Below are 22,106 nucleotides of genomic sequence, written 5' to 3'. Positions count from 1 at the left end.
CAGTCCTCAATTGTCGTTGCAACTGTTCATTCTTCTGTTGAACAACATTCATTTTTGCAACCATGATGTTGAACCGCTCTAGCAAATCATCAAGCTTGGTGATAAGAACATCCACTGAATCCCCAAATCTAGTGGCACTACTTTTCACAAAGTCCTCCACTCCCTCTATTGTAGTCCTGATCTCATGATCAAGAGTTACAAAAGAAGCATTAGTCAGATTGACCAACCTTTCCACATTGGTCGTTGTCCCTGTCAACTTGACGACATCGTGTACGACGGTTGACACACGGTCATCAAACATGAATTCTTCGGGAGAAACTTGACTACCCGAATGAGCCATGGTTTGTTTCTTCGGCAATAGTGTCACTCCAACATCGACAAGACTCTGGTACCAACTTGTCACGGGCTTAGAAGCGAAGGCCCGTGCGACGGCACCTCGGTCAATCACAAATACCGAAAGCAAGCCTTTTAAGCGCATAGGCAAGCTATCAACACACGTGCAGGAGCGAAAGCAAAAGTACGCACATGCACAAACACATAGAGAGCAAAAAAGCAAGGATACATAAAGTTTCTTTATAGCAAGCAAAAACAAAGTACATAGAGATATATATATATAGAGAGAGAGAGGGTCCTGTTACCGAAGTACACAAGAGTGCATAGGCCAAAGGCCATTTCTATGGCACTGGAGAGTGCCAAAGATGTATACATATTATATGTAAAAAGCGAAAAACATGACGATTCAGAACAGTCTCATAGTAGACTTGTCATTTAAATTGAGCTCTCTCTATATAGCTTGCTTATATTGCATATGATTGCATTACATTTGATTGCATCAATTGAAATCTTGGTGTGCATATGATTGCACTATATTCATTCTAAGTTTTCATCTACCGTTATTAGGATTTGATTTGAAACTTTGGTTTTTCAAATCGGTTCTTATAAATGAACTCACTTATTTGAAAATTGATTTTCATCAATATTTATTGCCTTCTTATGGCATTTGTGTTGTTCATCACATATTCTTATATGATGCATTATGTTTCTTGGCCTTGTTATTGTTGAATTAGAGATGTTTGTTAGGGTGAGTTGTTTGCACCTCGTTTTATGTTAGTTTAGATTGTCAACTTGTAGTTTGACTTTAACCGGCAGGTATGTGATCTTTGATTGTGTGTGTATTGAATCACTCATTTGTTTTTTGCCATTATCTTTATTATGGATGCCTATAATTATGTGTATCTATAATGGCTATCTATTTTTTAAATAATGGTGTTTCGAAAGATTGTTAAAATTTGATATTCTTATTTGTGACATTGGCTTGTTTCCTTTACAATCTCTCCTATCTCGTGTGTTTCCTCCTATTATGCCTTTTTATCTAAGTGTCATTATATGTAGACAAGAAATGTTTATTCACACAATTATATTTTTTGCCCTTTAGTGACATTTTTGTTATACTTTTGTTATAATCACTGATACACTTGTTTTAAGTGTCATTATATATAGACAAAAGATGTTTATTCACACTTTCATGTGTGTTTCTAGCTCATTAGTGGCATTCTTGTTAGACTCTTGCTCTAGTCGTTGATACACTTGTTTTGAGAGTCATTATATGTAGACAAAAGATGTTTATTCACACTTTTGCATGATTTTTTAGCCCTTTAGTAGCATGATGATTATTCTCTTATTCTAGTTGCAGATACACTTGATTTTTAAGGTTTGGAGGCCTAGTAAGGTGAATGCTTGAGATGGTCAAACTATTTTTGAAGTTTGCAAAAAATCACTTCTTGATATTTTTTAACATTTAAATATCTTCATATTTTTCGCAAATTGGTGTTGATTTGCAAATATCATTCTCTTTGTCAGGTGGGATTTTTAAAATCTCTCCTTGAAATTTCTAAACTTTTACTACTTATTTTTCCTTGTATAGAAGATGTTTATGGATAAAAATTTCAAGCATTTTTGCATACTTGTGATGTTTAATAAAAATCTTGTTCTTTATATTGTGTGCCCCTTTGTGGTTTCTTTGTTCCTTAAGTAAACACTTGTGTTGTACACTAGATATTGGACACTTTGGTTTGTAATTAAAGACTATGATTCTTTATATTAAATTCATGCATTTTATTGATAAAAATAGTTATCTCTTTTATTGCCATTTCAGGTGCATTAAAGATGCTTTAATTGCATGTTAGATATATGTGTGTGTTTCATATTAATTATCTTGTTCACATTATTGTATGCATGAATTTAATTAGCTCTTCTTTTTCTTGAGGTCTCTTTTTGAATTGTTATTTGAAATGCTTAGGATATTATTTATCTCTTCTTGATGATTTATATGTCTTTTAGTGATCAAATCTTATTATGTTTTCTTGAAAAATATATTGTTTTTGAGTTTATGGTTTGATTTCATAAAAAGTGATCCTTGAGGAATACTCCTTTTATCCTTAATGATTATCTAACATTTCTAAAAATTATTACTAATTTGTTTGAAAATTTTATTCTTATTTTAAAAATATATTGTCTTTAAAACTTTATAACTATTAGGTTATGATATTTTCCTAGTGTACTTGGAACCTTTTGGTTTGTTCTTTCTCTACAAGCTCTTAAAGATGTGATGGATTGAGAATGGAGACCGTCGATGAAGGCGTTTGGGAATGATCACTAATAAAGACATTTGACATTTGAAGATCTTGAATTTGCAAAATTCTTTGATATGTCATAAAGATAGAGATTTCCCTTAAAGACTTGGATTCTCCCTATTGGTTCTTTATTGTATTTCCAAGCTTTCGATGTAACTCACTACAGGTTTAAGAAGGGTGTTAAGACGTATGTATCCAATGTGTGTGTATATATATATATATTTATTTATTTATTTATTTATTTATTTATTTATTTATTTATTTATTTATTTATTTATTTATCGTCGTCTTTTCCTTGTGTAATAGGTTTTGTCCTCTAGGGACAGACTTTTCTTTTTATTTAATTTTATTTTTGTGTTGTCTTTATCCCAAAGACCAAGGATATTATGGTCTTTTTCTCTTAAGAGTCGTTGGAAGCATCCCAACGGCTATATTTATAGCTGTTGGGAGCTCCCAACGACTCTATGGGAGCTCCCTTTTGGCTCTTCCTTTGTGTATATAAGAGACCTCTTGTCCCCATGTAATGTAATGTTTCTCTTAAGCATTTATGCTCAATAAAGATGAATATTTTTTATGTTGTGTTTTTTTATTTAATTATTTGATGTCTTATATGCACTTAGTACCTGTGGTGTTTCCCTTTGTTGGCTATTGTATTGTCCCATATTGGACTTGTGCTTGTGCACATTGTGATTATGATCTTTTAAGACCTTAGTGGCATTGGTTTGTGCTTGTGCACATTGTGACTTGTTTTTGCATTTTTCGCTATTCCATTATAAGGTTTGCTAGGAAACGATAATTGGATCGTGTTTTTTTGATAAAAAAACATGATTATTTAAGCCTTGAATATTTATGATATTTATAAAAATTTTGCACCATCGATTTTCAAACCTTATAAAAACCTAATTGCGCATTGGAATTGGATGATGCAAGAGTCCATTCCTATAAAATCAAACACATAGAACACATCTGTACAGTCAGGTTCAAGAAAAACATGGAAAAGAATCTTTTAAAAGCCCCATAGGCAGCAGTAGGCACGGATCCGTGTATATATATAAGCAAAACAACATTTTGGCACAACTAATTTCAGCTTATAGCACTTCTTTGCTGGTCATTCTTTCCAGATAACACCTAACAAAAACAGTGGACAAAAGGAATACAAAGTTGCTAAGATCCTGAGAAGTCGTTGCCAGACAACTGTTTTATTTTCACGCATACACACCAATGTCGTTAGATTTTTAAATCCTAATCCAATAGTGTCGTTACAGAGCCAATGTAGATACAGTGTCCATTAGCACATTACAAGACATAGGACAACAGCCATATAGCTACATGGCTTTCTTACTTCAAGCCAACATGTGTTCTATACTTGAAAATAAATAGGAGCATCAGACAAATAAAGTTCTCTACACAACAAGCAGCTTGGCTGCAATTTCTTGAAACATATTATGGTAACAATGACTTGAAACTGTATGTTGCTGAAAAGTCATAAAATTTTCAATAATTTATTTGTACCTGATAAAATGCCATGCATTGGAGCACAAATTTATCAACAGAATCAAGCTCCAAATCCAAGACACCATCATAATCCTTGACCTGTAATCATGGTGACACTAAGTCAACAAAGTGAAACATCAAAACAACCAAACACTTGCATGTTCCCTTTTATTATACATACTGCGTCTGCAAACTCCCCAAGAGCATGGTGGCAAGAGGCACGTAAATACATGCACTCAATATTGGAGCCCTCAATGCTCAATCCATTAGACAAGTCCTTGATAGCATTTCTGCAACAGGAAAACTTGTTTCATGAACATGCACAAGTAACAATCTCTTTTGTGTGCAATACTGCAATCCATTAAAAAACAAGGAGTAGCATTGCAGCTATTAACATAGCATATTGTCGTATGACTTAGGTGCAGACATTAACCATTTTTGTTCGATCCTGTAAATCCTTTTAATAGAAGATGCTAGAGGAACTTTAGTCAATTTTCATTCTCTTTGAGCTAAATTTTGTAGACTGTACAGTGTTGGTTTAATCATCCAATCGGCAAGACATACTGTATCCACCAAAAAAGTGTTAAAATATGGTTGTTTGTATATATATATATATATATATATATATATATATATATATATATATTGAAATGAAACAATAACAAATACAAGAGAATGCCACAAAGGGCTACATGAGAGCACAAATACAAAAGGGCCAAACACAATCTCACAATGGAGATAACCACCAAACACAAATCACAAGAGAATCACAATGTAAAAATATAAATTGTATTGAACCACCAAAATGCTTAGAAAAGCATGTTTTACACTAAGCACAAGAGAGAGCAAAGGGGGGGCAGTCCAACTGGTCATTGGACAAGCCCCCAATGGTCATAAATATGACCGTTGGGACCAGCCCAATGACTAGTTTGGCTGCCCCAACAGTCGTATGATCTGAAAAATATAAAAAACAAAAAACAAAAACAAAACTAGAAATTACAAAAACAGCCCCTACTAAGCTGGCCCTATTACAAAGAGGAAAAGACTAAAATATCCTTGATATATATCCATACAAACTACCATATTTTAACATTCCCCCCTCAAACTTGTGGTGAGATCACCAAAAGTTTATTAAGAAGAAAAAGAAATCGCGGTAAAGGAAGTATTTTAGTGAAGAAATATGAGATCTAATACTCAAATGATACATATGGCAGATCAATAGTCCACATTCAAGTGATCTTCCCGAACATAATGGTAATTCATCTCAATGTGCTTTGTTCGTTCGTAAAATGTATGATTGCTGAAAATATACATGGCGTTTTTGTTATCACAACATAGTTTTGAAGGTTCTAAGACATCAACTTTTGTATCTTTAAGCAAAGATCGCAACCATAAAACCTTAGTTGTTGTTGTAGCCATCACTCTATATTCAGCTTTCGTGAAGGACAACGCTACCTTCTGTTGCTTTTTACATAGCCAAGATATAATGGAATAAGCTAACAACACACAAAAACTCATAGTTGAGTGTCAGTTATTGAGACATCCTCCCCAATCAGAGTCCGTGTATGCAATAAGATTTAACAATGAGGAAGAAGACAAGAAAAGTCCTTTGGATATAGTATTTTTAATGTATCGGACTATTCGCAACACGGAATTCATGTGGACCAAAGTTGGAGCATGTTGAAATTGACTTGCAGTATGAACTGCAAAATATCCGGTCTAGTAATAGACAAATAGGTTAATGATGCAATAAGTTTAAGGTGTTGAGTCATCCCATAAGATTTCATCTCCAATTCTTATTTTGACATTAATCACTTCGGGAGTCTAGTGTGCTTTTCATCAGTGATTCCTGAACGTGCAACGATATCAAATGCAAACTTCATCTAGGACAAGATGTATCCTCGTGACGAATAAGTTACTTCAATACCTAAGAAATATCTCAAAAAACCAAGATCAATCATATCAAAACGTTTTCTTAAGCATAAATTTATTTCTTCAACTCCTTTCTAGTCGCTCTCAGTAATGATCATATCATCAACATATGAGTAAAATGACAAGTGTGGAACCTATAGATCTTATAAAAAGAGCAATGTCAGTATAACATGATTTAAAACCAAGATCTAGCATAGTTCTACTGAACCGATCATACTATATTTTAGGGGCTTATTTAAGCCTATATAAAGCTTTGTGAAGGCAGAGAATCATACATTTCTCAATACTTAGACCAAGAAGAGGATCATGTAGGCTTCTTCATTCAAACTACCATTTAAAAAGACATTCTTAACATCTAACTGGTATATAGGTCAATTCCTAATGGATGCTACTGCAACTAGAGTCTTAGCAGTTGTCATACGAGCTATTAGGCAAAGGTCTCTGCGTAATCTATATCATATTCATAATAATACCCCTTTTGCAACTAACCTAGCTTTATATCTTTCTAGCAATTCATCACTCTTTGTTTTAATTTTGAAAACCCACCAACATCCTATAGTTTTTTTTCCCTTAGGAAGTGATTGTATTTTCTAAGTATTAACTTTATGTAAGGCCTCTAGTTATATGTTCATGGCATCAACCTATTCTTTTGTGTCTTTGGTGAAGGTTCATGATATGAATGTATAGCTACAAGACAAGACCTATAATTGAGAGAAAATGATTCATAGGCAACAAACTTATTTAGCAGTCTAGAGATATGTTAAGATCTCCTAAGACTAGGTTCCTCTAGGTTCATCAACACGTCTAGAATAATGTATAATTTTCACGAGTAGGTTCTCTACCAACACCGGGTTCATTACTTGGCTTCACATTATCATAAACATCATCATTAACATTTTCACTAGAATCATCAATCTCAATATTTTGTTTAGGCAATAGATCAAACAAGAAAGCATACTCGGATTCATCCTTAGATTTTTTAAGGTCAAATCCTTTTTTCTTTTCAAAAAAAGTAGCATTCCTAGAAATATAAAGTTTATCCTTTTTTAATCATAACACTAATATCCTTTTTTATTATAAGCATATCCAAAAAGCACACATTCAATGGATTTGGAGGAGAGTTTGTCATGTTTTTTCAATAAGAACAAGACATGTTTTTCGATAAAAACAAAACACTTGCATTCAAAAACCCTTAATCTTTTCATATCCAGGCTAATTTTAAAAAGTTTTTCAATTGAAGATTTGTTTTCTAAAATTTGACACGGCATTCTATTTATCAAATATACCGTTGTGAGAGCGGCTTCAACCCAAAACCTTTTCAAAACTCCTTTTGAAATAAGGTTATAGTTGTCTCAACAATATGACGATGCTTTCTTTCGACAACTCCATTTTGTTGAAGAATTTCAGGGCAAGATTTTTGGTGTACAATACCATGGTTTTTAGATAAAATATTCATTTGAAAAAAATTCTCCCTCTAAATCGGATCAAAAGATTTTAATGTTAGTCTTAAATTGGTTTCTAACAAGATTATGAAAATCTCTAAAGCATGAGAAAACTTCAGATTTAAATCTAAGGAAATAGATCCAAGTATGTCTACTAAAATCATCTATAAATGTAACATAATAAGAGAATCCTCCATTTAACATAATGGAAGTCGGTCCTCATACATCCGAATACACCGAAGTTTTAACATAATGTTAAACAAGAACGTTCAAGATCCAAAAGAAAGCATTTTCATTTTTTCAAGTATACAATCATTACAAATAAAAACTCCCCCCCAAGGCATACTTTTTTTGGAGGGTAGTTTTGTAATTTTACTCATAATAAATATTTTTTACCTTAATCCACTTGAGCGAAAAAATGGTGGAAATGCACTTTTACTTTAGCATACCGCAAAAACCCTCTCCTTTGCACACAAATCAACTCCCAAATCGCTCTCACGAGTCCTAGGGTGTGTGGATACCTCTCTAATGGCTTCTACACAAATGAGAGAGTCAAACCTTAAAAAGTCTTTAAAACCCAAAACTGAAAATTACGATTCGACCCATTTTTAAGTGCATCGACCTTGTATCGTATTGCTCCCCTGCAACCCCCCACCAACTTACCGCGAAGTAGGATCCGCAAAAATTAGAGAATTATATCAAGGTACAAATTAGGCTCCACACTCCAACAAAGATGGCATCAGTTGATCCATCGTGGCAATGGGGCACTTAAGTAATGACTGAAAACCGATTAAAAATCGAGTGCAACTATTGTCATAATATTTTTTTTATGTAATATGAAAGTATGTTTTGTGGCAAGTTCTTAATTGCAAGATATTTAATATTTTGCATTGTTTTTGTGATGATACTTACAACCTTGCTCTTGACACACTTCGACAAGAGCCACACTTATAGGTGGTGAGGTGATTCTATGAATGAGGGATGACCTTACTTGCTCAAGTTCTGGTAGCCCATACAAGAAAGAAAAGATTTTTTCTCTCAACTTATTCTTGTCTTATTTCTATCGTCGGGCCTTTCCACTTAGGTTCAAGCATAGCAAATTCATCGCACAATGGTGATAAGAGACCATAATAGTCTCTAACACTTTTATCTTCTTGCTTGGTAGTACGTACATTTTCTTAGAGATATTATAGGCGAGTCATGTCTCTTTGAATGAATGTGCTCTTTAGGAATACCCATGCATCACATACCTTCTTGAATCTAATGATGTTGGTGGCAATTTTGAACTCCATGGTATTCATGAACCATGAGAGTATTTATGCATTAGTTGCCTCCCAATCCTCCAACTTGACTTGATATTCTTTTAAAGCTTGTTTTTTTCTTCATCAAAGAGAGTTTTCACTTTATCTCTTTTCCTCATTAGCTTCAATTGAGGTTAGGTAGTGGTTCAACTAACAAAACCCCATAGTTTCTCCCCTTTGATATGGTTTTCCAGAGCAGTAGACCAAATCAAATAGTTGTTCTCATTGAGTTTGAAAGAGATGAAAGATTTTTTCTCGGCCATGATCAAGATCAATGTGAAGAAGACGACTTTGAAGATGATGATCACCAAGAAGAGAGTTCGATCAAGGTAACTTTCAAATTACAAGAACTTGTGGCTTTGATACCATGAAATGAAACAATAACAAATACAAGATAATTTCACTAAGCGCTACAAGAGAGCACAAATACAAAAAGGGCCACTAATAGGCCAAACACAATCTCACAATGGAGATAACCACCAAACACAAATCATAAGTCACAATCTATGTCACAGAGACTCGCCAACTAGGTGTCGCACCCGATGCGGTCAACCTGACCCTGGGTGCAGTCAACGCACCCAGGGTCATTTATGTCCAACTTTTGGACTTTATATATATATATATCAGTTTTTTTATTTTTGCCGCACCTCCACACCCAAGTTTTTTGAAAGTGTCGCGCCCCCGCACCCATGTGACATAGGTCACAATATAAAATTATAAATTATATTAAACCACCAAAATGCTTAGAAAAGCATGCTTTACACAATAGGGAAGACCCTTATTTATAAGCACAAGAGAGAGCAAAGGGGACTGTAATATCGCGTATTTTCGTACTTAGTCATTTCATGAGATTTTCGAAAATTTGGCCAAGTCTGGGAGAAAATCGTTTGAGGCTCGATTTTTAGAATGATGTCTTTGAGTCCGGGCTTGGCCCAGGCCCCATCGACAAGGTCGTAACGAGCCAATCGAAGTGAGATAAAAAGTTTCTTTTTGACTTTTAAATTCAAGCGAAATTTGAACGAAAATTAAGGTTGTTTTCGGGCGAAATTTGAAATTTGGTAGTCGTGTAATATATCGCTGGATGCGTCTCGAAATTTTGAGCGCAACGATATTTTTTTTTCCTAATTTCGAGTTCCGGTTGGCCCGAAAATCGTGTTTTCTGATAATTTAGCAGTTTGTCGAAATGGATCCAGAGTTGGATCGGATTGGATCCAAGGCCTATGATCCGAATTAATATGGATTTGGGTCCTATTTAAGTCCTACTGAAATCTAGATTTGATCCAGGTCATGATCCATTTTTGTTTTGGGTATGGGTTTGGATCTTGGATCTGGAACTAGATTCAAATTCAAGCCCAACGTTTTTCAACTTTAAATTCAATTTAAAGCTTGAATTTGGGTTTTATTTGTGTTAAGAAGCCTCCCTTATTAATTTGGTAATTTTTGGAAATTTTCAAAAATTTATTTGTAATTGAATATTAATTAATTAATTAATTTAATTCAATTCCGAAATTCTATTTTTGATAGTTGATTAGGACTCTTTATAGGGCCATGTTTAGGATTAGTGGTTTTAAGAAAGACTTCTAAAAACATAAAACTTGGAAAAGTCAACTTTTTTTTCAGAGTTTCAAAAAATTAAGAAACTAGGGGAGAGTTTCCCCTACAGGAGACTGCTGGAGAAGGGGGAACGTCACCCCCTCTCCCTCACTTTATAAAAAAAAAAGGAAAAAAAGAAAGAGAGGAAAGAAAGAAAAGAAGAAAGAGAGGAAAGAAAGAAAAGAGAAAGAGAGGAAGGAGGAAGAAGAAGGAGAAGCCTCCTTCTCCGGCCCATCTGCTCTTTCCACCGTATTTTCTTTGTTTTTCATATCAAGGTACGGGTCTTCTCTTTTGAATCGAGTGAGAAACTGAATGTGGATGAGTTTTCGTGCATGAATTCAATGGAAATCTATGGGAAAAAGAGTAGATCGATATGTTTACTCTAACATATATGAAAAAGGTTTTATGAATCCTCTTCCATAGGTTAGTTTATGGATTTTATTCACTTTGTCAAAGAAAATTTTCTGTATATGTTTCATTTATGCCAAAACAGGAATCGAACTGTGTTTCCTTTAGGATTAAATAGCCTGTCCAGAATTTTCATTAATCTGATTACATAGATCTATGCGTTTTTCTTTCAACCTAATAGTCTGTCCAAATTTTGTATTGATCTGGCCATGTCAGTCATGCATTTGGGGTTTTAATAACCTAATCTGGGTATGCTTTTAGAATGAAATTGTTAGCATGAACCGCATATGTGTGTGGGATTTTTAATCACGTTATCTGTTTAGGCGTGTAGGAGTTTTTATTACCTTGAATGGTTGCATTTCATAATTTGGAATAGTTTAAACAGATTTTTTTTCTTGTTAGACTTTAATAGCTTAAATTGATTTTTTGCTTGTTAGAATTTAATAGCTTAAATTGATTATGCTTGTGAGATTTTAATAGAGTAGATTGTTATTGAATTTACGTTTATTGATTGATGCCTTGTGCAATTCTATTGAATCCTGCATTGAGTTGTTTATAAGGGTCCAAGATCGCATCCTTTGGACTACTTGGGTTTGGGTTTGGGTTTGTGTACCAAACTCAAGGGTCAGATTCCGAAACTAGTTGCACGTGAGGTTTGGACTGAACCACCACAGGAAATTGGGTAGCCTTGGAGGGTTCGGGTTGGACCACCACAGGAAATCGGGTCCGAATTTCCTTGGTGGGTATGGACTGAACCTTTTATCAGTCCAAAGGGTATGGACTGAACCCTTGATCAGTCCAAACCCAGTCCAAGTTGGGTATGGGCTGACTCATAACAAAAAATTGGGTGAACAGATTCTTCTTTTTGGAAGATTGACTGGAAAAAAAAAGTAAAATTATCTTTCTCGAGTATAGTTAATAGAATTAGATTTGATTATTTTATCTGGATGATTTAAATTGGTTCTATGATCTAATAAAACCTGAGTTTCCCGATTTGATTACAACTAGCTTTGTGGTTTAATAAAATCTGATTATCTTTATCTAGATAGTTAAACTGGTATTATAAAATATATATATATATATATATATATATGTATGTTATTAACCCGGGATGAGGTTTGAACGGGGGGGGGGGGGATTTACTTGAAAATGTGTACAGGTTTCCAGATCTTGTTATGAGCCATACTCGGCGGGCCTACCAGGCCCCGGGCAGACCTGCACAGGTTCGGCCTGTGCAGGGGTTTCCCAAACCCCAACCGACTGCCAATCGGTTGGGTAGGTAGAAATACTTTCAACAACAAAAAAAACGAACACAGCATTCAGTGCATGCAGGTGAATTCCAGAATGTGTGGTGAATGTAATTTGATACATGTTAAGATCGGAATTTGTTTATATGCTTCGACTGATTTTGACATGCCTACGCAACGTGTTATTTCAAGCTTGTTTATAGGCATGAGCATATATGAAGTTTATATGGGTTTGTATGTGTGCAGTTGTATGAATATTCACAGGTGTGAATCGTGAATGGATGTATGCATTGACATGATTTTGGTTATTGAGTGAGATCATGCAATGAATATGTACATGTAATGAAGTCATGCATTTGACAAGAGTACGAGGATCAAATGAAAGCATGCAATGAATATGAAGTGGTGAATCAATGCACATGTATATGCATATTATTGGTTTATGTACATCTTTAAATGGCATATATGAATGTGCATTGTGAGGCATTCAAAAGTAATGCGTTGTGGTATGTTGTTATGGTTTTGCATATGATGCATCGGTGGTATAAATGAATCATCAGAGGCCTGGAGAGCCTTGAGCTTTGGTTTGCTCTTTCTTTAATTATTTCAAATGCATCGCGAAAATCACATTAATGTTATTGCACTGTTCTATGTGTTTCCACGGGCGGGAGACCCGTAATGGTTCTCGCAGGGGTAGATGTGAGTTTTGTCTTTGTTTTTGTATGCTGCATTGCAAAACTCAATAATTGACTTCTAATATAAAGATAATAAATAAGAACAGTGTAATATACATTCTGGGATCTCCCATCGGAAGAATGAGAATCTTAGAGATTCAGTTTTGGAGGACCACGAGGATACAAAAACTCTGTGTGCTTTATTTATTACCCCTGAACCCGATATTGAGGTTCTTTCTCTTGGCCACGGTTTTAGAGAGAGTCCACCACTTTACCTGTGTGTAAGTTTTCCTTCTTGCTCCTTCATTGAGAAAGAGAAGAGAGGGAGAGGGAGAGATCGATTGCGGCTGTCACGATTTCTATAAAAGAAATCGTGACCTAAATGTGTATTTAAGTTTACATTACACTATGGGTCCGGGTCTGGTATATCCAGACCCGATAACAAAATACATGATCTTTACATGGACGGTGACGTGGATCGGGTCGGATCCTGCACCTTTTTCACCCCCCCCCCTTAAGTTGATCATGGTTTTGAACCATGAACAACTTGCTTTTAAGCATCCAAAAGCGATCCTTGGTTAACCCTTTGGTAAATATGTCTGCAACCTGTCTTTCAGTACTGACAAACTCAGGCTCAATCTCTTTTTCTTCAACCATCTGTCTCACAAAATGTTGGTCGATCTCAATGTGCTTGGCACGACTGTGATGTACTGGATTGAATGACATATTGATAGCACTTTGATTGTCACAGAGCAAGGTAGTGTGGGAGATCTTTTCTCCTACTTCAGTTAGAAGATGCCTGATCCATGTGACTTCGGCAGTGGCAGCAGCCATGGATCTATATTCAGCCTCAGTGCTTGATCTAGTGATAGCTTTTTGTTTTCTACTGCTCCAAGAGACTAATTTTTTTTCAATGAAGGCACAATATCCTGATGTAGATCTTCTTTCGTCGGGATCTCCTGCCCAGTCTGCATCACAATATACAGTAATTTCGTGCTCGTTTTGGCCATAGGACTGTGGTAAATATATCAATCCATCCCCAATAGTCCCTTTCAGATATCTAAGGATCCTCTTGACCGCTTCCATATGTCCAGTGCGTGGCGCATGCATAAATTGAAACACTTGATTGACTGAATAAACAATATCAGGTCTAGTGAATATGAGGTATTGTAACATTCCTATTATGTTGCGATACCTGGTGGGGTCATCACACAGATCTCCATCATGAGCGCTAAGTTTTTGATGAAGTACACTCAGAGTTCGTAGAGGTTTGCAGTCTTTCATGCCTGCCTTGCTGAGAACATCTACGGTGTACTTGTGTTGAGTGAGTGTCAATCCATGAGCCTGGTTATCAACTTCTACACCTAGGAAATAGCATAGAACTCCAAGGTCTTTCATTTTGAACCTTTGACCTAATAAGTCTTTTATTTCTTGGATGTGGTCCGCAGAGTTTCCTGTGATGATAATATCATCGACATAAATTAATAATAGAGTGGTCACAGGCTGACTTTTAAAGATAAATAATGAGTGGTCCAGCATGGAACGTGAAAATCCATGTTTCTGAATCTCTGATGAGAAGCTATCAAACCAAGAGCGAGATGCTTGCTTCAGGCCGTAGATGGCTCTTTTTAGCCTGCATACATGGGTTTTACAATTTTGTTCTTGATATCCAGGGGGTTGTTCCATGTATACCTCCTCCTTCAAATCCCCATGTAAGAATGCATTTTTTACATCAAACTGACTCAACTTCCATCCATGTTCAACAGTCAGGGAAATGATAATTCGAATCGTTCCCATTCTTACAACCGGACTAAAAGTCTCATCATAGTCTTGCCCTGCTTCTTGAGTGAATCCTTTTGCTACAAGCCTTGCTTTATATCGTTCAATGGTTCCATCTGGCTTGTACTTGATTTTGTAGACCCATTTGCATCCGACAACATTTTTGTCAGATGGTTTGGGAACAACTTCCCATGTTCCATATTCATGCAAGGCTTGCATTTCATCATTCATGGCTTCTACCCATTTCATAGAAGTTGTTGCCTGATAATACATGATGGGCTCTTCGTCCTTATTGATGGTAGTTAAAAACAGTTGAAAATCCAAGGAGAAGTTGTTATAACTAACCCACCTGTCAATAGGATGTCGTATGCGGTTTGATTTTCTGACTGCAAGGGTATGAGGAGTAGGATTAGCGACTGAGACATGGTCTGAATGGCTTGATGTTGTCAGTCTCTATCTGGAATAGACAATGTCTTTGTATCTGCCCGATACTTCCTCTGCATTCTGTGACCCTGACGTCCCAGTGTTCTCAAATACGTCTTCTTCTTATTGCACGCAATCTGAGGAACATGTTTCATTGGAGCCAGCAAAAAGTTCTGAGCTTAGCCAAGGATAGTAAATTTCAGTTGACATATTCGTTGTGTCAGCTCCGTGATCAAAATTTTGTTCATCAAAGACAACATTTCTTGAGGTTCTGATACGTTTGTTGGTGGGAATCATAACACCTATATCCTTTGTAGTCATCTGCATATCCCACAAATCTGCACTTTTGGGCCTTGTCTTGAAACTTGTTTCTCAGGGACTGATCAATATACATAGCAAACACATCCAAAAACACGCAGATCATCATAACTAGGATAAGTTCCAAAAAGACAGTGATAAGGAGACTTATTTTCCAGAATAACCATAGGCAGTCTATTTATCACATGCACGGCAGAATGAAAAGCTTTTGTCCATAGGTTGATGGGAAGATTGCTGTCATGAAGCATACTCATGGCACTTTCAACAACATGCCTGTGTTTTCGTATAGCAATTCCATTTTGTTGAGGGGTATGAGGACAGGACACCCTTCTTCCTATTTCGTTATTTTAAAGAAAAAAGATAAAATCACGGGATGAGAATTCCCCACCTCCATCACATTGGAAAAATTGAATGGACTCAGAAAATTGATTTTTGACAAGGGAAAGAAAATTTTGAAACAAAGAGAAGACTTCCGACTTATTTTTTATGAAATATATCCAAGTGTATCGAGTATAGCTATCAACAAAGATTAGATAGTATTTGCTCCCAGATCCAGAGGCAACTGGGGCGGGTCCCCATACATCAGAACAGATTATCTCAAAAGGTTTTGAAACTCTCTTATTAATGGAATGAAAAGGCAATACATGACTCTTGCAGGAAAGACAACTGGAACATTTGTGACTGTTCTCATCCCTATTTAGACTTTCTTTTGGAATGAGATTATTAGATACAAGTTTCTCAATGAAATGACCCCCACAATGTCCAAATCGACTATGCCATAAGAATGGCTTATTACATTCAGAAATACTAAAAACATTAGCAGAAGAGGATGAACACGACTTTAATGAAGGCTTTGAATTCAGGTGGACAGGACGAACAGCATGACAAGGAGCTTCTTCAAAGACATACATATTGCCTCGTCTCTTTCCCTCAGCGAATGTTTCCCTCGTGCGTAGGTCTTTGATCTGCACAGAGAAGGGAGTGAATTCAACTGAAGCATTATTATCATCAATAAGTTTGGAAATAGAGACAATATTTTTCTTAATGTCAGGAGCATGAAAAACGTCAGAAAGAGTAAGAGTGGAATGTGACATGGGAATGACAGTTTTTTCAACATGAGAAACAGGATGGTGGGATCCATCTCCAGTGACAATCTTACTTTTTCCAAAATAAGGAATGGGATTAGAAATCTTACTTGCATCACCTGTTACATAAGTCGTTGCCCCTGAGTCGACAAACCAGGTGCCTTCATCACTCTGCTTCAATTTCAACTCTGGCAAGGCAGATATCAGCAGATCTTTAATCTCTCCACTACTTGAGAACTTCTTTTTGTTTTCTGTCTGTGGACCCTTTCCTTTATTCTCTGGATTATGCCAACAATTCGCCTTGATATGCCCCTTTTTGTTACAAAGGAAGCAGGTAGGAATGGATCTTGACCACTGCACATGAGCTAACATATTTGGAGTGGGAAGCAGACCACGCCCTCCGTGTCCACTTCGCCCTTGTCCTCCTCGTCCTGGTCCTCTACCATAAGACACCCCTGTGGCAAAAACTTTCTGAGAATTTGTGTGAACGTGAGATTCCTCAGAGAACCCTTTCATAGTCATCTCATACTGAATTAATTTTGCTCGCAACTCATCAAAGGTAGGAAGGGCAGGGAGACACAATAGGGAAGTGACGATCATGTTGTAGTCGGATCCCAATCCACTCAGAGTCTGTTGTACCATATCACTGTCACTCACTGCGCATCCTATTACTGCAAGTTGGTCTGTGATAGTTTTCATCTTGTTCAGATATTCCATGATGGTCATGGAATCTTTTCTCAACATCTGAAATTCCCTCTTGAGAAAAACCATTCTCGCAAGCGAAACTTGTGAATATGTTTGAACCAATTTTTCCCAAAGTTGCAGAGCAGTACAGTTGTCGGGAATTGCAACAAGGACCTCTTGGGACAAGGTGGAAGTGATGTATGCAACCACTGACTTATCTTTCCTTTCCCAGTTGAGGTACTCAACATTCTTGACATACACAATTGAACTTACTCCTTTGTCGTCTTTTTCTTCTCTCGTAACAAATTCGAGTGGGGCGGGAGTGGTTCCATCAAGGTGACCTAAGAGACCTTGACTCCTTATAAAAAGAATGATTTGTCTCTTCCAAATCAAGAAGTTTGAGGTAGTTAACTTTTCAGAAACGAGTTGAGTGAGAAAACTTGAAGAAATATTAGATGAAGAGGAATGAAGATCCATGAAAAAGAAGTTTTAACAAGAAGAGGAACCCCTTTTGTTTGTTTTCTTTGAAGTATTCACAGAGTGCTCAGTCTGCAGTCAGAGAGGTTTTCTGATCGTCTTCCTTTTTTTTTTTGCACTGAGTAACTCAAAGATTGACGACCAGAAGCTGTCAGAGGAAGGACTGAGTTTTCAATGTGAATCCCACTCGTAACAGTCAGAACAAATATGATACGAGAAAAGACAGATGAGAACAAAGAAATGAACAGATTTTCTGTCGCACAGCAAGCTGGACAGCAAAAAAAATTTATGTCAGATTTTAGAATCCTAGATTATATGTCACACGTCTGCCCAAAATGAAGAAGGGATACGCAGGAAAAGAGATTTGAATAAAGAAAGAAGATTCACGTGAATAAGATTCACGTGAAACAGAAACAAAAACAGGAGATTCAAAAAAAAGATTTGAATAAAAAAGGAGATTCGCGTGTCCCAGATTATATGTCGCACGTCTGCCCAAAATAAAGAAGGGATACGCAAGAAGGGAGATTTGAATAAAGAAAGAAGATTCTCGTGAAGAAGATTCACGTGAAATTCATGACCTTTTTGATGTACAGTGTTCACGTGAACCAAGATTCACGTGAATCCTGCATGAACAGTTTAGGGATTCACATGAGACGTGAATCCACTAAAGGAAGAAAAGAAAAGGCTGGGAAAACAGATTGGGGAAAATGAGAGGGGGAGATTGGGAATGGAGGTAGAGAAAAAAAAATCTGAAGGAAAGAAAGAAAGAATGGACGAAACCTCAAACCTTGATTTGCCGCACCTTCGAAATCCTCTTCAACCCTTAGCTGGATCCATGCTCTGATACCATGTAAGTTTTCCTTCTTGCTCCTGTATTGAGAAAGAGAAGAGAGTGAGAGAGGGAGAGATCGATTGCGGCTGTCACGATTTCTATAAAAGAAATCGTGACCTAAATGTGTATTTAAGTTTACATTACACTATGAGTCCGGGTCTGGTATATCCAGACCCGATAACAAAATACATGATCTTTACATGGACGGTGATATGGATCGGGTCGGATCCTGCACCTTTTTCAGTGTGTTCGGCACAGCTATTGTTTTGGTATACCAAGAAAGTGACATGTGTGGGTGTGGAGGGTCCCTGATGTCCCGATTTAGACGTGGAAGTCTAATGTTTCGAAGGTGATTCAGTCGAAGGCTAAGTTTAAACAACTACGCCTTCATCCCAAAACAATTGGGGTCGGCGATATGAACCAACAAAGAAAATCATTATGGGTCTTCCACATGAATCCTTCTCCTCCATTCATTTCTATCCAATGTCATATCCTCGGTGAGGTTCAAAGCATTCATATCCTTTCTTATCACCTCCATCCATGTCTTCCTAGGCCTACCCCGACCTCTTTTAACTAATATATTTTCCCATTTCTCCATCCTTCTAACTGGAGCATCATTAGGCCTTCGTCGAATATGTCCAAATCACCGTAAACGATTCTCTCTCATCTTATTTTCAATGGGTGCAACGCCTACCTTCTTATGTATCTCCTCGTTCTGAATCTTATCTTTTATTGTATTTCCACACATCCATCTCAGCATACGCATCTCAGCTACACTCATTTTTTGAATATGATGTCTCTTGGCAGCCCAACATTCCGTACTATATAGTAAAGCGGGCCTAATAGTCGTCCTATAAAACTTTTTCTTCAACCGCAATGACATTCTACGATCGCACAACACTCCAGTTGCACTCTTCCATTTCATCCACCCAACCGCAATGGCATTCTACGAAGGCTAAGTTTAAAACCCAGTAATAAAATACAACTTGTGTGTTAAGTTACCCTGAAAACCCTACTTGACATCGAAAAATTGTACTTGTTTGGTGTATCCACGAGCAACGGCAATTAAAAAGACGAACATAAATTGTATACATTTAATAGGGCATGCATATGGAAAGAAAAACTTTAAGGAAAGATAATAAAGTGTTCATGCATTGCACATAAATCATGCATATTCCTGCTATGCATTAGATCATACAAATTTTACTTGTTTCCTTAATTGTTAATTGTTGGTGAATGCATATTGTTCTCTAATACATGTCATATGGTTGTATTGCTTAAATAGTGATTTTTGTTATTGATTAATGTTCCTTCATGCTTAATAAATGCACCTTGTTGCATGAATGCTTAATTGAATTATGTAATGATTATAATTGCATTCCTCTGAATTATTGCATAGAATATTATATGTATTCTTTATGCTCATTTATTTCATTAGAGAGATTCGTATGCAGAATTCTTCGGATTTCTGACACCCTCTATTTGTGGTTTTTCGCAGTCGCAGGTGACCAGTGAAGCGACTAGCTTCAGGGAGTTACGGGTGTCACGTTTTTTGCCTGACAGTTCACAGAGGGACAGTGTGGCTTAGTTTTCTTTATTTTTCTTTTACATTTGGTTCTCTATGCACTCTGAATTTCATTTATGCAATTGTCTCGAGACTTATCACTTATTATTCAATAAAGGTTTGGTTTGGTATTGATGATAATTGTAAGCTCTATTGTGGTTGGTTGTTTTATCCAATTGGGAGTGGAACTGTAAAGGCACCGGGTTTCTAGGAAGATTTCCGTAATGGTTTAAAAAAAATCGCACTTTTTAAGGGGTATGAGTTGGGGTCGTTTCAGGGACAGTCAAACTAGTTATTGGACAAGGCCCCAACGGTCATAAATATGACGGTTGGGACCAGCCCAACGACTAGTTGGGTTGTCCCAGCAGTCATATGATCTGAAAAATATGAAAAGCACAAAAACCAAAAAAACATAAATTACAAAAACAGCCCCTACTAGGCTGACCCTATTACAAAGAGAAATGGACTAAAATACCTCTAATATATATATATATATATATATATATATATATATATATATATATATATATATCCACACAAACAACCGTATTTTAACAAAAATTTCAATACAAACTTACCTTGCATAATATCAAGATGATGTACTGGGAAGAGATGTTTGTTCTTTTCCTTTTCCCTCTATTTTTTCTTGTCTTTTTCTTTTCTTTTTTCTTTTTTATTTTTTCTATTTTTCCCTTGGGGCCATCCAAGACAGCTGGCTTCAATATCATATTTTATTGCCATCCTAGAGAAATTGGTGAAAAATTGATAGCAAACAATAAATAAGAAACAGAATAAATGATCACGAAGTAAATTTAGTTTGCTTTTAAGTGTAGAAGCAGCTATACCACAGGCTTTAGGTTCTAACAACCCTCTTCATACACCAACAGAAATTTTCTTTCTTTTAAGTGAGAACATTGGAATTAGGTTAATCCATCCTTGACTTGCCTTTTTTTTAGGTAAAGAACTTCTCAAAAGGAAACCTAATGAAAATAAGAAATTCATGCTAAGCTTAATGGTTTGAACCGGTTCTAATGGTGGTTGGGTCTCAATGGGTTCAGGTCAGTTCAAGTAAGAAACGGGTTTGGGTTGTTTCCAGTACGAAACAAGTTTGGTTTTATATTCAAGATTTTATATATGGTTCAGATCCAGGTCGGTCCGGTTTTATAACTGTGGCATGACTGCAATGAAGATCTAAAACAAGCTAAGTGAAACAAGTAAACACTGGACAACATTGTTACTATAGCAAGTCAAATTGGAGTGTGCCTTCATATGCAACAGCAACTAAACTACCAAGTATAAAATTCTAAGCTCTGGACCAAACATCAGGCATGTATTGCTGCTTTTAAGCAAACACATGGACCCAAAGAATAATTGCACAAAAAAAATCCATACACAGTTACTTTGAAATTGGTCATCCATGCAAAAGTTTCGGCTTTTCAGCTCCTTTGACAGCCATAAATGGGTAAGACTCGTCCGGTTATGCATATATATGGATCAGATGCTATGCAGTCAAAAGCACCATGTGAAGCCCAGGCATCATCCCCCCTAGACACCTAGGTGACACCTAAAAACCAAATAGCAAAACAAATTTTAAACCTAAAATTATTTAAAAAACCAAAAAAAGAGATAACTAAAAAAAAATCTAACATATATTTACAAATTTTATCAAGTACAAAGAAAGATTTCTGTTTGAACTATTCCTTCCTAGGCACTAGCTGGGCACTAAGGCAGAACCTAGGTGCACTTTTAACTCATGCACCAAACTGAAAATGCAGCCCCAATCAACCATACACGAGAGAGAAGAAAGAGGAACTGAGGAGAACCAGTTGGCCCTTAATGAAACAGTTCAATGGGTGAAGGGCAGTACCTCTAGTCTCTTTTCTTAATACAATGATAGCCCTAATATGGAAGTAAAAAAATACATAATCAACAACAACAAATTACAAGAAAACCACATGAATAAGGTCCCAGAAGAAAAAGAACATATACAAATATCTACAACTGTGCCACGATTGATGAATGTTATAACTTGAAAGATTCATTTGCTCTTGCAGCTTGACAGATATTCAGACTAACACCAGTATAGACGTGCATGCATATTCTCTATATTTGAAAGCAGGGAAAGAACTCATAAACCTTATTGGTTTATGTAGTTCCTCGGTCGCATTTCATCAGATAAAAATTTTCTGTTGTTTTCAGCAAGCCAAGAAGAGTAACTCT

The 22,106-nt window shown here is 36.3% G+C and overlaps 1 protein-coding gene across 1 annotated transcript in view; it reads right to left on the bottom strand.

The window, feature by feature from the left end:
- LOC149847787 (suppressor of RPS4-RLD 1-like) overlaps positions 1-22,106 on the bottom strand; it is a 133,366-nt gene that overhangs the window by 64,468 nt on the left and 46,792 nt on the right. The window contains exons 12-13 of the mRNA XM_090000937.1: positions 4,309-4,417; positions 4,146-4,226 (exon numbers count right to left, since the gene is read on the bottom strand). Coding sequence (XP_089857063.1) covers positions 4,146-4,226; positions 4,309-4,417 — 190 coding nt within the window. The remainder of the gene's footprint in view (positions 1-4,145; positions 4,227-4,308; positions 4,418-22,106) is intronic.

The sequence above is a fragment of the Nuphar pumila genome, chromosome 1 (genome assembly GCF_984573655.1).
Source record: "Nuphar pumila chromosome 1, dmNupPumi1.hap1.1, whole genome shotgun sequence".
In the NCBI taxonomy this organism is placed as follows: Eukaryota; Viridiplantae; Streptophyta; class Magnoliopsida; order Nymphaeales; family Nymphaeaceae; genus Nuphar; species Nuphar pumila.
The sequence above is the reverse complement of the archived record's forward strand: the minus strand, read 5'-3'. Positions and strand labels throughout refer to the sequence as shown.